The 16,543-nt window shown below is 39.4% G+C and overlaps 1 protein-coding gene and 2 long non-coding RNA genes across 36 annotated transcripts in view; 2 read left to right on the forward strand and 1 right to left on the reverse strand.

The window, feature by feature from the left end:
• plekha6 (pleckstrin homology domain containing, family A member 6) overlaps positions 1-16,543 on the reverse strand; it is a 91,399-nt gene that overhangs the window by 18,148 nt on the left and 56,708 nt on the right. For 31 of the 34 annotated variants that reach the window (XM_083534006.1, XM_083533992.1, XM_083534004.1 and 28 more), the window contains one exon: positions 12,036-12,136. In XM_083534006.1, coding sequence (XP_083390132.1) covers positions 12,036-12,136 — 101 coding nt within the window. Of the gene's footprint in view, positions 1-12,035; positions 12,137-12,245; positions 12,744-16,543 lie in introns of those variants that run through there. The other 3 variants (XM_083534008.1, XM_083534011.1, XM_083534010.1) reach the window with 3 other exon arrangements.
• On the forward strand, positions 8,976-12,136 carry LOC310722041. The gene is made up of 2 exons (XR_014532270.1): positions 8,976-9,070; positions 9,108-12,136. It is a non-coding gene; the product is annotated as an uncharacterized lncRNA (long non-coding RNA).
• LOC310722063 lies at positions 12,890-14,782 on the forward strand. The gene is made up of 2 exons (XR_014532291.1): positions 12,890-13,035; positions 14,494-14,782. It is a non-coding gene; the product is annotated as an uncharacterized lncRNA (long non-coding RNA).

The raw sequence follows: 16,543 nt of genomic DNA on the forward strand, positions 1-16,543 counted from the left end.
GAAACATGGCAAAAGTTATTTTTGGTGTCCTGATGATTTACATAATTTGAAACACCATCATTACTTTTACAAGAATATATAGCGATAGGTTGAGTTTGGTTTTGCAAATAATAAACATACATTTACATAGAGAATCCATATTTGTCAATGCCCATGTGGATTAAAATATTAAACTCTTTAAATATTAATTTAAGGTACATTTAGGACAGATAAAAATGTGCGATTAAGTTCATTAATGACAATCAGGTGATTAATATATATATATATATATATATATATATATATATATATATATATATATATATATATATATATATATATATATATACATTACACATATTATGTTATAATAAATGGTATAAATAGAATTTGGTGAAAGTTCAGGTTTTAGACCCACACACGCACACACCCACACACACACACACTTTTCCCACAAATATGCATGTTACATTGCAGTTTAGAAAGTGCATCACATGGGGGCAACAGAGTAACTTTAAACAAATGCCACGTAGAAAACACATTTTATCTGCATATTCAGTATATTTACAGAGTTCATCACATAAACTTTATCTAAAATATTTCAATACCGATAAGGCATCAGGACATAGACACATCACATGACCTGGGCAAACATTACCTTGTTATGTGACAAAAGTCCATGTTCCCTTCGCTAGACATATAACCATAGCTTAATAACTATTTGCAAACATTCCTTTCCTGCTGCCTTGATTTTCCAACAAACAGACCTTCCTTTATCCATCACATTTCTTATATAGAAGCTCAAGACTCATTCCCCTTTTTTTCAACTAGATTAGAAATCGCTACCAAAATGAAACACGTTTAACTTTTAATTTCCAAAGGATGTTATGTGAATAAAGCCAGAGCATTGTTTCAATGCTATGTGGGTGTGTGCCACTTACTGTATAATGCCATGGCTTTATAGCACCCTGTAAATCAGGAAATCGGAAACACAATGCTAAACCCCTGATTTGACTTAATCATAGCTACTATTGGCATTTCATCCCATTAATTTCAAACACAATCCATGAAACACCTTTGGTTAGTCATTAGTGGGAATGTCGCCCATGTACACAATGAATCACAAGCGGCTATAATTACTCTAGCGGAATGTGGCCTCACCAGTTGTATAGAATATGAAACGCATGCCAAAGACAAACGAAGAGAGCGAGCAACTTTGAGTGTCACCCAAGTAATTGCACTCCTACACTGCTGCATAATAAATGGTTTGGCTGCACTCTAGATGACTTAGCAAGACCTAAAATAACACCACTTATAACATAGTTTCAGTGCAGAATATGATTATACAGACTGAATTCAGACGGTACATGGCCTGTGGTTCATTTGGCACTTTTAAATGTTGGAAACACTCTTCAGAAATAGCGAGTAAAACAAAGCAAATAGAGTCTGAAACACATGCGTTGGTACCCAATCGATCGCTCACCTTCGACTAATATTTGTGAAAGTCACGCTACAAAAATTATTCCATGCTTCCAAAGGTGAAGATAAGCAGGGAGGATAACAGTTATCTTTTTCTTCAATGCTTAACTGTAAGTGATTAGTACAGGGCTATACAAAAGGCATCAATCTGAAATGGTTGTGGTTTGGTTCACACTGGGACATAAAGTCATGATTATGAGCATACATCTCTCAGCTTTTTTCAAACTGTTATCTTTTGTGAGTTTTTTCAGTCATGTCATTATATTACTAGTAAGAAAAGTAAGGGCAAGATATGAAAATAGGTTCCTTTCTTGATGCGTTGCCTTCAGCTGTTCCTGCAAGCTGCAGGTGACTGGACAATAGGACACTGAGGACCTGCTTCAGAAGCTTGATGTTTTATGTTTAGAAAGCTAGAGGCTCTGAACTAGAGTATATATTGACTTGTTCTGCTACAGCGTTTATTTTGCGTTCTTATATGGATCCATGCAACTGTCCACCAGTGAACAACCCCTGATCTAGTCATACTGAGGCTGTGTTTACTTTCAGCCTGTTAAACTGTTAATAATTAAACTGATAACTCAGTCAAAAGAAAGAAAGAAAGAAAGAAAGAAAGAAAGAAAGAAAGAAAGAAAGAAAGAAAGAAAGAAACTTCTATTAAAAGCAATCCTTTTAATAATCTATAACTTTGAAGAATAATAACACTTTTATTACCAACTAATTGACTTTAATGTTGATTATAGTATAGAATGCGCAATGGCTTCATTCTGATGGACAAGAAGATCATCCTTTATCCTGACAGTGAGCCCATTACGAAATGCTCACAAATGCCTTTTCCCACAGTATGTTTAACCATCATACTTGGACAAGTGGCGCAACGGAAAAAACTTTGCCGTATAATCCCAAGAGCACGAGTTACATTCGTGATGATGCCACAGCCATCGGTAGAGTCCAAGAGAGCAAAACTGGCCCTACTTTTCGGACAGAAGGGAAGAGTGTTATCCCTTAATCTGTCAATCATAGCACTAGCCAGGCGTGGATATCTATGAGCTGAGGCATGCTAATGGAGGCAGACAGCAAGTTTCCTAAGATGGGATACATTATCCTGTGATGCAACATAAGCCGCACTTTGAAAAAACAACATTCATCCTTCTGTGTGTTATTATGATTATGTTGGCACTGATATATTCATAACTAGGAAAAGTAAAAAAATGATTCCCTGCAAAAGTGTCCTGTTTAAAATACATATCTTTTATAAACCACAGGTGAAAGATATTTATTTGGATTAGTGAAAAATTCATATAAAAAATCCAGTGTTGCAAGTCCTGTTAATACATTAAAACACACATGCGTGCGCACACACACACACACACACACACACACACACACACACACACACACACACACACACACACACACACAAAACCTCTGACCCTGAAAATACCAAGCACTCTTTTGACTGTTAAAAGATATTAGGGCTTGGAATTTGGGATTTAAATCCCACATTTTGCGGAAGCATTCATTTTTTTCCTTCACTTGAACCAGGAGACCCAGAGCTCTTTCATCATGACAATACCCATGTGCACAAAGTGAGTGTATGAAGATGGGTTGTAAGTAAAAGATCTTGAGTAAACTCTGACCCTAATAAACACCTCTGGCATACATGAAAACGCTTCCCAAGTCTCCTCACACTAAATCAGTAGCTGAATTTACAAACACTGTTGTGACTGGATGAGCACAGATCTCCACAATCGCAACTCAACGTTTAGTAGAACATCTTGTGTGTAGAGTGGACGTTATTTTAACAGCAAATGAGGTCTGAATGTGGAATCGGATGCTCAAAAAGCACAGTGAATCTAATGGTCGGGCGTTGACAAACTTTTATCCGTATAGTGGATCACACCTCACTGACTCTGTCCTAGCAGATTTCGCACACATGCTTGATTTCTAATGCTATAACGCGAGTGCACATAACATTACAGCCATTTAACAAAACCGTGTAAGGAGACATGACAAACAGTGCGTCACTGACTAACACAGCAATGTCAGCTGTGGGTTGTGCTTCACATTATGAAAAAGGTCTTGCAAAGAAATGATAAAAAGCTGAAAAGAAAAAAAAAATAGAAGCTACAGTTGACGGCTTCTTATTTTGGTCATGCCTTTGTGCGCCTTTATCAAAAAGGTACAAAATAAATCTCATTCCAAGAGCCTTTAACTTGCTGTCATTGCTGTCGGCTGCAGTCCTATACATAGACATCAAATGTTAATTAAAGCCAAAACGCAGACTGCAGTCGTCACAAGGCTGTGAACAGAAAAGGCTAATACGTTTTCGTTCCCCTGCATGTGTCAAGGGAGTGGTGCATTCTCAAGAATGTGAGCTCTGCGTCACCCACCCGAGGATCAGATAGGAACCTTAAAGGGATTACAAGCTCATATCCACCTGAGACGAGGCAGAAGCAAAACAGATTTAGTGTGCAAGTGTTGTGCAAAGGAAAAAAAATATCAGTATAAGCCATGTTGCATAACTATGGCCTTAATTCAAGGTACAGAATTAAAATGATACTTACTGTATTAGTAACAGTAACAGTGTGGCTTTGGGCAGACAATAGTAAAACGCTACAAACAGAGTAAAGGATACGATAGCATGAGGCCTGGCCTGTTTTTACGTTGCATGAAACAGAATGCTGGTAATCTAAGTTGCTTTACACAGTGCCAAATGTTCTCTTGTTTTTGTGCTCGCTGAGGAGTGCCGTAGGCAACAATAAAGACTACACTTTTCGTCAAATTTCAGATTCAGAGCAAACAATCTGCTTTAATGGTCATTTTTAGAGGCCTTGAAATCAGTTTTAAACTTATAGTTCCTAAAAGGGCAGTTTTTTTTTCGCCGTGCCGATACGTTTTGGCTTTTTCACAAAAACATCTCCCAATCTACAGCCATAAATGGTCTCTTTTCCTTTTTTTCTGTCACATAGACAGCTTCTCAGATGAGGATCTAGCTCGAGGAAAGATTCTTCAGCACATCTGACAGTAAAAGTGACAAATCTGAACACGTTTGGAGATACTGAGAGGAGAACAGGAATGTCAATAACTGTGGATCTGTTTCGATGGCAAGAATGACAGTATCCTGAGACTTTGTTTCTTAAGTACATACATTGAATATATTTGTTGCGATTCGTCCAGCTCATACTGTATGTGTAGTATCTAGGGAAAAGCCTTCATATTGTGACTTTTCGAATATACAGTAGACCTGCTACAGACCTGTAGATAAGCAATGCATAATTACAGCGTGTTTACAGTATAAGCATCTAAAAAAAATCTGTTCGAAAGATTTTAGAAGGTAGAACACTGTGGTGCACGTACATACCGGGTTTAACAGTTAGAATGAAGCGTATATAGTCTAGCACCAACTTATTTTCCCTTCTTATTACTAACCACCAAAAAAATGATCTGTTGTACAATTTTGATGGCCGATTTACTTTTTTGTTGTTGGGTTTTTTCCGATTTGACCAATTTTGCCTGATTTTTTTCCTTGCCGTCCCTAACGTTATCTAAGTCAAAGCGAAATTGATGGGATTTATTTCTTAGTTTACTTGACAAATAGTGAGAGAGTGTTATTTTCAAATGGAAAAATAAAGTGAAGGGGTTACTAATAAGGGAGTGAGCTGGTCTTCCAGACCATCCAATAATGTAAAAGCATTTAAGCCCCTGCTCAACTGTCAATCATTAAAAATTCACATTTGGCTTTTCTTATCTGACGTGTTCTCCTTAGCGTGTATCTCAATCAACTGAAGTTAATATGTATTTTTAAAGCATTTCAGAAACCAATTTTGACTGCAGCACTGGTACATCAGGCATTCTGACAGTCTGAAATGATTAGGGTTGGGTCTGTTCATGCTTGATCAATGATTGACATACACCATGTGAGGAAATCAGTAGCTAGCGTGACATGAAACATTATGCCATTATGGTGCAATATATTTATGCTTTCTTAAATCCTAAAAATCAAAAAAATTTATTAACGCCAGAAAAAAAAACCCTAACATCCATATTTTTGTGTTTTAATCTCCGGAATTCAGCCACAGTAACAGATTTTCCCAAATCCTTGAGGTGACCCCCTACCTTGTGACAGTCTCAGCATGTCTGTCCCTTTCTCCACCCAGGTATATTACTTATAGTCCCTCATGGTTAATGCAGCGGGAAGAGCAACAGATGGAGTCTGCCTGGATAAATAAAACCTGGTGAGAGTGATGCTACTTGGTGCCTGCTTCATTCGTTACAAAATGTTACAGAAAGCGCTAGTTTGTTTCGCTCCCTTCTGCAGCAAAGCTACTCTGATTAAACAGACCTCTGGCTTAGTCAGTAAACAGCTGGAGACGTTCAAACTTTGAGGTTTGTACGTGAGCGGGTTGCTGGCCACGGTCTGCTCGATGCACTAATGTGTTGACAACATCATCCGCACGAGCGCAAACAAGACTACGGAGACAAGAGTAATTACTGATTACTGTGACCAATAATGACTAGGCAACTCTTAGGGAATGACTGCATGGGTGTGTTCAGTCTCCAGCTCTGTCTGCTTCATGCACGCATACATCTCCTTCCTGTTTCAGGAGCTCTCTTCCTGAAAGCTGATGCATGCTGTGTAAATCGACAGTGCCCACATGAACAATAAAAGAGATTCATGACTCCTACACCAGCAGCCCTATGGCATCAGTGTCAAATGTTCTGGAACAGTACAGCTAGTTCAGGTCATCACAGCCCTTCCTACTCTGCAAACATTCTGATTTGAGCAATATGAAGCGTCCTTGATTTGGTGAAACAAAAGTGGGTCATTTGCTAATTATCAACCAACTTCGAATAGCCATGAGGTTGCGTGGGCCAGAGAGTATTCTTGCTTTGTACCCAGTGTTTTCAGCATTGGCTGTGGATCCAAAGCAACATTGAGCATGCACTAACTGAATGTTCAGGTGTGGTAGTGCTTGCTCAGTGTTACTGGGTCTGGTCCACAACTCAGTGGTACACCTACAGTACAGGGGTTTAATGTATACTTTAAGGTGACTTCCTGCAAGCTGTAAACCATATTTATCTTCCTCCACTTCTTTCCGCAGAGCCTGATATGTACGGAAACAGTGTATAAAGGCTATTCATCACTGCACAATTTAACAAATTACATGGCACCAGATAACTGTTTAGTTCTGCATATGGTACCTGTAAAAAATTGGAATTAACATGAAATTTGGGGCAGAAAATAGCACAAAATTAAGAGAGAGAGAGAGAGAGAGAGAGAGAGAGAGAGAGAGAGAGAGAGAGAGAGAGAGAGAAGAGAATATATTTCCCAATTTAAAGAAAGGCTCATTAAGTACTAAAAGTCACTTTATAGCATAACAGGAGTACATGGAAACAATTGTTTTCTTTTTGTACTCTTTGATTCAATTACAATACATTTTCGTAAATCTTTAGGTAAATGAATATTTATTTATATATATATATATATATATATATATATATATATATATATATATATATATATATATATATATATATACAGTGAGGAAAATAAGTATTTGAACACCCTGCTATTTTGCAAGTTCTCCCACTTAGAAATCATGGAGGGGTCTGAAATTGTCATCGTAGGTGCATGTCCATTGTGAGAGACATCACAATATATGATTTTTAAACTATTTATTTGTATGATACAGCTGCAAATAAGTATTTGAACACCTGTCTATTAGCTAGAATTCTGACCCTCAAAGACCTGTTAGTCTGCCTTTAAAATGTCCACCTCCACTACATTTATTATCCTAAATTAGATGCACCTGTTTGAGGTCGTTAGCTGCATAAAGACACCTGTCCACCCCATACAATTAGTAAGAATCCAACTACTAACATGGCCAAGACCAAAGAGCTGTCCAAAGACACTAGAGACAAAATTGTACACCTCCACAAGGCTGGAAAGGGCTACAGGGAAATTGCCAAGCAGCTTGGTGAAAAAAGGTCCACTGTTGGAGCAATCATTAGAAAATGGAAGAAGCTAAACATGACTGTCAATCTCTCTCGGACTGGGGCTCCATGCAAGAGCTCACCTCGTGGGGTCTCAATGATCCTAAGGAAGGTGAGAAATCAGCCCAGAACTACACGGGAGGAGCTGGTTAATGACCTGAAAAGAGCTGGGACCACCGTTTCCAAGTCATGTGGTCAGATGAGACCAAAATAGAACTTTTGGGTTATAATTCCACTAAACGTGTTTGGAGGAAGAAGAATAATGAGTTCCATCCCAAGAACAACATCCCTACTGTGAAGCATGGGGGTGGTAGCATCATGCTTTGGGGGTGTTTTTCTGCATATGGGACAGGGCGACTGCACTGTATTAAGAAGAGGATGACCGGGGCCATGTATTGCGAGTTTTTGGGGAACAACCTCCTTTCCCCAGTTAGAGCATTGAAAATGGGTCGAGGCTGGGTCTTCCAACATGACAATGACCCGAAGCACACAGCCAGGATAACCAAGGAGTGGCTCTGTAAGAAGCATATTAAGGTTCTGGCGTGGCCTAGCCAGTCTCCAGACCTGGAGGCAAATTTGCCACTTAACGTCGGTTATGTCAGGAATCCCCCTGCCACGCCCCCTTTGGCGGCGGCATTCCCCGAAGCACCCTGCTTCTTCTCCCGTGCGCTCTTCACAGTCATGCTGATCACACACACCTGACTCTCATTCACTCACTCATCCCATCTCCTATTTAAGCCCCTCACCTCCACACACTCGCGGTCCGTTATTGTTTGTGCATGATCGTATGTGTTGGTTCATGGCAGTATGTGTAATCGCGTATACGTATCCCGCTACGTACCCTTCTTCTCGGACTCCGCATTCTCTCAATGGCACCCCGGATTACCCCGATCCTGCTGGTATCCATGTTCACGCTGTCTGCACCACGTTTATCCGTTGCTGCCCAGCGCTGCGCTTTCCATAGCGCGGATCCGTGAATTCTCTACACGAACTGTCTCTGCTTTCACAGAATTTTGTGGACTGCGCTCCCGGAGCGCACCACTGGATACTACTGCTTCTCTACAAGTATTGGTGGATTATCTCCTGAGTATTCTCAATAAACTTTGTTTGCGTTTACTTCGGCTTCCGCCTCCTTATCCGCATTACAGGTTATCTCGATCCGCATGACCAATCAATCAAATCGTGGCAACGCTGTTGTGTAAAAAAAAAACTCCAACGACACGTGCATGCACATTCTCATTTAATAACGCACATCATGTACATAAAGAAATTTCAAGCACGTTAATATATTGCCGCCATATTGGTTTTCGTTTGTCTCGATCATCGGTTATCTCGACGCTTTTTGGCGCCCCCTAGGCCCTCGACATAAACTGGTTCCACTGTATATATATATATATATATATATATATATATATATATATATATATATATATATATATATATATATATATATAAAATAAAACCTTATCTGTGACAAAACCCTTAAAAAAAGGACATAAATATTATTAAAAAATATATAAATAATAGTGCTTAACCTGACAAAGGAAACAATCTGCTTCTATCCAGAGTGGACACTTTTAGAAGCTATTAATCCTTCCTTTTTTTGGTGAATGTTATGGTATGTTCTTGTTTGTGAATGAGCAGTGGGGAAAAAGTCTCTTGCATCCTCCTGTATCTAATGATGGCGCTACACAGATTTTCACCAGCAGTCTTAACTCGGGGCGTATCAGTGTCACACATAAACAAGTTGCAGCTTGTTTCTTGTCAGTTTGTCGTTTTCAGGGACAGAACTGCATTCTGGGACTGGATCAAAAAAAAAAAAACTATTATGTAAAGTTCTCTGGAACCCCCAAAGTAGATTTATCAGCAAAACAAATCTGGGATCTTTCAATTCTTGCCACAGAAGCAGGGTAAATTACAAGAGGCTGTGATTGCACTGGACTGCTCTTTCCTATGTGACGTTCAAAAACCAGGCATCATGTACCACACGGTTTACTGACTACGAATTCTAACACCAACAAAGATCTTTGAAGTCTTTTTTTTCCCCCTGAAACCAACTGTGGTTATGAAACAGACCCCCTTAGAACGTCACAGCAAGTCAGTCATTAATGAGATCGTATGATTAGGAAAAACAAGTCTTCCTGTTTATTTTGTTCTTCATATTTGGCAAGAGTCTGCTTTGTAAAACCTGCAGAGGGAGACAGGGAGAGGAAGCAACCTCCCAGTGATCCAGTGATTATGCAACCTCTCTTCATCAATATTCAAACAGTGCTATTCTGGGCTGGAGGGCAACACTGTGTGTGTGTGTGTGTGTGTGTGTGTGTGTGTGTGTGTGTGTGTGTGTGTGTGTGTGTGCGTGTGTGTGTGTGTGTGTGTGTGTGTGTGTGAGAGAGATACTTAGTTTTGACTTATGAAAAAAAAGAGATAATGAAAGGGAGCATAATGGTTAAATGAGCTGAATAGTAGGCAATGTACAGTCAGCAAGTAGACACAGCGGTACAGTGTAGTTGCTGTACACATAGTATGAATTACAGTATATTGTTATGACTATATAAATATTCATCATACACACCAAACCTAAAGGCTTGAAACTGTGACAAATCCAACACGAAGCTTTGAGAGACACATGATACTGGAATATTACTGGCAGAAACAAGATATCGCACCTATTCAGGAAAAAAAAAATAATAAGGAAGTCAATCCTCAGCTGCCTCAGGGTCCAGCTTCAATTCTGGTAAGGCTGTGAAGGACCAGGATTAGATAGAAGGAACGACGTTACAATTGAATACATGCAACTAGAGTAAAGAGCGTAAGATGCTGCAGGTGCTGCTGGAGTTATTGTTGAAGCAACCTGACACAAGGAAGCAGAGACATTCAAAGCGTCTTCGATTATACCTTGGTGAACTCACCTCTGGCTCTCTGTGCGTGCTTTACACCAAAACACACACATGGCCAGCACATAGCGTCTCGCCGTTTCTTGCTTAATTATTAACCTCGTGCTTTGACTAGTTTAAAAAATGCTGGCTTCAGTGCGGTAGGGCGTGTGTGACGGCATCGTCTCTTGACGCGTCACAATTCGTTAGAACGCTTTAAAAATAGAAAAGGCTATCGCCGGGATGAGAAATGTAATGACTATGAGTCAGTGCTTATTTTGAACACATGCAACTCTGACTGTTACACGGCATATTATACGTGGAAGTGTTTTCTCACATGAACAGTCACCTTTAAACCTTTTGCAATTTCAGGTGCCATAAATCAGATTTAGGGCTCCTTTCATGAAGGCAGTAAATATCTTGAAATGAGTTTTATTGACTTAAAGCCCTTCTTCACCCCTCAGATCCTGAAAAAAATCCATGTCAAAGGTCACCAACGTGGAGTTCTTGCCTGTAGGCTGACCTCCTTGTGCGCTGTGGGTCGGCTAAAACCGAGCGCGCTCATAAAAAAAGAGACGGTTTTATCCGTAGTTAGGTGAACCTGCGCAGACCCGTTATATGTAAAAAATTTCTACAAACTTCTCCACCCTGTGCCTGCGGAGATCCACACAGCTTGAGGGCAAAACCGAAAACAGAACCCAGTGCGAAAAAACACCGCTTCGCATTCTTCGCACGCCGAGGCATGGAACATGGAACACACCTGGAGTCTCGGATGACACGTTTCACAGTGATATTTGCCTGTGCATACTTCACTACTACCCCTTTCCTGAAACCACTGGCTGTCAATATTAATCCAGCACACAGCTTATAAACATGTAGTACATCTTAATACAGAAACCGGAATTCCTTTCCAAATCCAGTTCAATATATTATATTGTTTTCCCTCCAAAACTACCTGATCCAATAAACAAACTCTCTATTATTAGTTTTGAATACTATGTGTAAACGAATACTGAGCTGTGTAGAGTAAAACACCACCATCGTGGCTTTACTCTGGATCTGATCTAGGAAAGACCCAACACATGCAGCAACACGACAAGTAGACCGTCACTGTGCACCTGCACAACCTGTTCTGCTGTAGACAGATGACAGACGAATCACAAACAAACCTAGAGACTTGAATTACAGTGGAAAATGTAAATACATGGTAATCAAACAGACCCATATCAAGTTTTTCCGTACAGTACTGAAATAAAACTGAACCTGATGAGTTTTGTTGTTGTTCAAAAATCTACTGTGTTTTTTAATATAGTGTGGTTTGTAATAATAATAATAATATTAATAATAATAACAATAACAATAATACTCATATAACTCTATTATTATAGATACAGGACCTGTCTTAAATTATAATTTACCCCAAATAACGGCACCCTCATCATAAACTGATACACACATTTGTCTTGCAATCCTTATAAAGACTTATCATTAGCATATACTGATGCAGCCAATAAATGCTACGCTACACTAACAATCAAACTAAAAGAAACTAACTTTTTTTATTAGAGCTGCAGTTTGGAACTTCCTCAAGTGGAGCAGCTCAATTATGTCAAAGCTGTACATTTGGTCTCAACCCGTCCACATAGACATACACCACAACGCACACATCCTCAAACATTTAGCCTCCACTGAAACCCCGCATTTGCTCACCTTAAAGGCGAACTTGCGGCTGATGTTGTCTAAAGGCCGGATCGGTCCGATCTTAAAGCTGAGTAGAGGAAGGCTGCCCAAAACAACCTCTTCCTTCTCGTCTGGATAGGAAGGAAAAAAAAAAAAAAACAAGAGATTAGGACTGCAAAAACACTCCTGGTAATGCACAAAAGGTTAAAGAATTATATGTAAGATTATATTCCAACCCACAGCAAAAAAACAAGGAGCGCAGTTAATACACAAAACACGTCTGAGTCACAGTCACTTTCCGCTAGGAGCTCCTCTGAGCTGCCGCAGCAGTGTAGTGCAGCGAGAATGGAAAAGTAAACTCTGGAGCGACTGCAGGTGAATCTCAATATAGATATCCATTTTAGTCCAGCAGTCCAGTGTTGACAAGGTGCATGCTTTCCCAGAGCAACAGCATGCAGTGACAGAGACGAGAGAGAAAGGGCTGGAAGGCGGGGGGGGGGACAAGCAGGAATGAACGGTTGAAGCACTTGGGCTATTTAAATAATGTAGCTTTGTGTTAATTTTTAAAAGTGGGAGCGAGCAAGCGAGCGAGTAAGAGAGGCAGGCAGGAGGATTCGGGTTCGGTGCTCTCGTATTTTCCTCCTTTTCTGATCCCTGCCGCTGAGTGCTATTGCTATTGCTGCTGTCGTGGAAATGGATGCCCTTCTCAGAGCATTTGTGGGAGAGAGTGTGTGTGTGTGTGTGTGTGTGTGTGTGTGTGTGTGTGTGTGTTAGAGAGAAAAAAAAAAGAGAAGACGGGTGTGTGTGTGTGTGTGTGTGTGTGTGGTGGGGGTGTTTTGTGCAGTGTATGTGTGTATGAAGAGAGAGAGAGAGAGAGAGAGAGAGAGAGAGAGAGAGAGAGAGAGAGAGAGAGAGAGAGAGAGAGAGAGAGAGAGAGAGAGAGAGAGAGATCAGTGACTCAGTATTACAGGAATTCTGGCATCCATCCATATACCTGCTCCAGTCACAGTTACAAAGCAGTCACACACAGGTGAGTGTAAACAAAAACAACCAACACACACACACACACACACACACACACACACACACACACACACACACACACACACCAAAGTCTACACATATCCTTTAAATGCAGTATTTATTTTTAAATAATGAACTTTTCTATGCTGGTATGCATATCCAAGCCTATTCTATTTTTTTACTGCATGCAAAACACCCTTTCCTCCATAAGTAAACCACCACAGACTGCAGGATGAAGTGGGATGTGATGTCACATGTTTGCAAAACAGATATAATTGCATAATAAAAAAAAAAAACGTCGTTTTAATTTTTTAAACAAGACTTTGCAGATTGGCAATTACATTTATTACATAAAATAATACACAAGATATTACTTATTCCCCTAAATAAAAAGTGTTATAAAAGAAGGATGTTTTAAGACACACACACACACACACACACACACACACACACACACACAAAACGCAAACACTAAGGCTGTTGGACCACCAACCTGTCAAACGACAAACTAATGTAAAAGTGTATTGTAAAACTCTTACACATAGCGCACAACAAAAGTCAAACAAATTACTGGAATAAAAAACAACACCTATGAAGACACATGAAAAAATTTTGAAAACCTCAGGCACGAAAGCCAGCTCTTATCATCAGCTTGGGCTAGTTGATAAGGGTAACCTGTCAGGAAAACTTGGAGACTCCAGGGCTCTTTCAGACACGTAGATCATACACCTTTACACACTCACGCGCTGTCACACGCATCCCCACACACACCTGTTACTTGTACACATGCATGCATGGTTGAGAAATAGCGTGTCAAAGTGCCTTTAACTACTGAAATGACGGACAGCAGTTACAGCAAAAGCAAAAATTAAAAACCTGTTTTTTTTTAGACTGTAACACGCAACAGGCTTTAACATTAAACTCGCACTTCTATTCAAAAATCACTGAAAAAATCTAATCCGTTTTTTTTTACATTAATATTCACAACTCGTGCTGCAAAAATCAACAAAGAAATAAATTAAACATGCAGTGGACAACGGGTTTGTAAAAAAAATATCACTTTTATAAATACTTGTAACCTTGTTAATGTATTATAATTCATGTGTTCTAACAGATTTTAAAACAGCACATTTGCACAAATGTGCAAACACACAATGTTCCTTCTCTTTTCCTTTCCCTCTCCTTCGTCCTAACTGCTATGCAGCGCTGATCTCTTCACTGATGACCAGCGATATACACTTCTCATCTGTCATTTTGTCGCAAATGAACAAATCTCTCTCTCTCTCTCTCTCTCTCTCTCTCTCTCTCTCTCTCTCTCTCTCTCCGTTCGGCGCTACAGCTGGCAGACAGCTTTGATTTCTTCTGTGACAACCATAATGCCCCATTTTTCAACTCTCCCTTGCTGCAGCGACAGCAGAGGCATTAAACTGCTCTGTCACACATTCCCCTTCGCCCGTTTCCACAGCTCACCCGGGGAGATGGATTTGGGACGATACAGCAACATCCAGGAAATGAAAACACCCAGGAGGAGATGGCATGGACGGCAGCCAGCCTCTGTGTTCAGCTGATTGTTATTTGAGTAAAGTCTTGAGAAGTCACTGAACTTGCGAAAGAAAAGAAACTGCAGCCTCCTAGAGGGAGCTTCCGCTTCCATTCAGTAGGATTCTGCGATTCGTTTATAAATTTAACGATAAAGGCTTAAGGCGCAAATCGTTTGACGGGGATTGTGCAAGACGGAATAAAGGATGTAAACATGAAATGTCCTAATGTGGAGTGCAACTAAATGACAGTATCTATGTTCGCAGACAGTGAGTGTAATTTTAAAAATTCTTGTAACAGTATGCAGACTATAAGAGCAAAAACAGAATCAGTGATCCGGTTCTGTTCGCCGCAGGACAGCGGAGCGGAGGTGCGGAATAGAATAATTATCCTGATAGACTCAGGCAAAGTCAACAGGTTTGAATCATGCCATTAACACAGGCCTTGCTGGACTCCCACACATAATTATAAGTCTGCTTAGCTGAATCATAAAAAAGCAGGTGGAATGAAAGAACCCTGATCGAGCAAAAGGCCATCAGTGAAGCCATTAGTGACCTATGTCTACTTTATACCCTTGGATTTAATGGCAGTGTGATGGAAATGCGACAGTACAAATAGGAAGTCTGGAATCCTGCTGTGTTCATTAGAAACACTGCTCAGATGTCTCCAGAATTATTGGCACCCTTCTCGTAAATAAATAACGACAGAATTAAGAAACTGAAACTTGACAACCTCAAAAAACAAACTACAATGTAAAAAACTGAAACTCACCATCATTTCAACTGTTAGAGAAGTGGTTTAAACTTGTTTATTAAATATGATACTGGGGAAACGGTCAAAGGCTATAAATACAGTTCTCTTTTTCTTTAGTGTTTGGTTGAAGTGCCAACATTTCTGTATGAATGTAACTGTAAATTAAATTCCACAGACCTCTTCAGTACAGATTGATGAACATACTCATGCTAGCCAAATATTCAGATACAGATTAAGGCATTTATTATAGCCAAATGTCATTTTTAATCCTCAATTTTCACTAAAAGTAAACAAAGTCAATCTTTTTTACAGGCTGGTTTGAGGCATTAAAGATTGGATTAATCTGATTTCGAATGACCATCAAAACAGTCTATAAAATTAGATACAAAAAGATCAAGTTTTAATGTCTTAAAAAAAAATCAATGGGCAAAATCAAATGAGTAGAAATGAACCAAATGTACTCATGAGTTCTTCTGTGCCACTATCTTCTCATTGATTTGTTTGCAGTGTTTACAGAAAGGCTAAAAACAGGGGCATTTACTTATATAGCTTTCTTGTACACAAAGCCATGATAATGATTGAAATGTCTGATCTCAGCACATGTCTGAATGTACCGCATTTTTCAAAAATGATTCCAAAACTTCTGGCTTGTTCAAGTTTCATTAAAGGTGATTCATTATTTGGGTATCTGCCACACCTTATACAGCCTATTAAGAGCCTGATAACATGCTCATAAACAGAGCCAGGGTTGGGAAAAGCAGGAAGAGATCCAAGTTTTAATTCTTGATCATTTCCTGACCAATGATTTGTTGTTAAGGCAACTAAATGCTTGATATCGTGCCGATTTGAGTTAGCCTCATTTTTTAATATCACATCACATCATATATGATATACGATATATCATATCATATCATATCATATCATATCATATCATATCATATCATATCATATCATATCATATGTTTTATACTAATTCCAAATACTGATTAACAACAAAATAACAACAGTGAAATATTAATAGCTTATAAAAGACTACAGACCTCCGGGATTGGATTTATGGACCCAATTAATCCTACTGCACTTTAGGGTTTTTCACAACGCGCTTAACCCTAAATTGTTCTAAACCCCACTTCGAACCTTGCTCTGTAGAAGGATTATAACTGCATTCCCTTTGCAGTACATGTACTGTGTAAAACGATGCAGTGTTAGTTACTGCTTAGCAA

Source organism: Silurus aristotelis (assembly GCF_946808225.1).
Source record: "Silurus aristotelis genome assembly, chromosome: 28".
Classification (NCBI taxonomy): Eukaryota; Metazoa; Chordata; class Actinopteri; order Siluriformes; family Siluridae; genus Silurus; species Silurus aristotelis.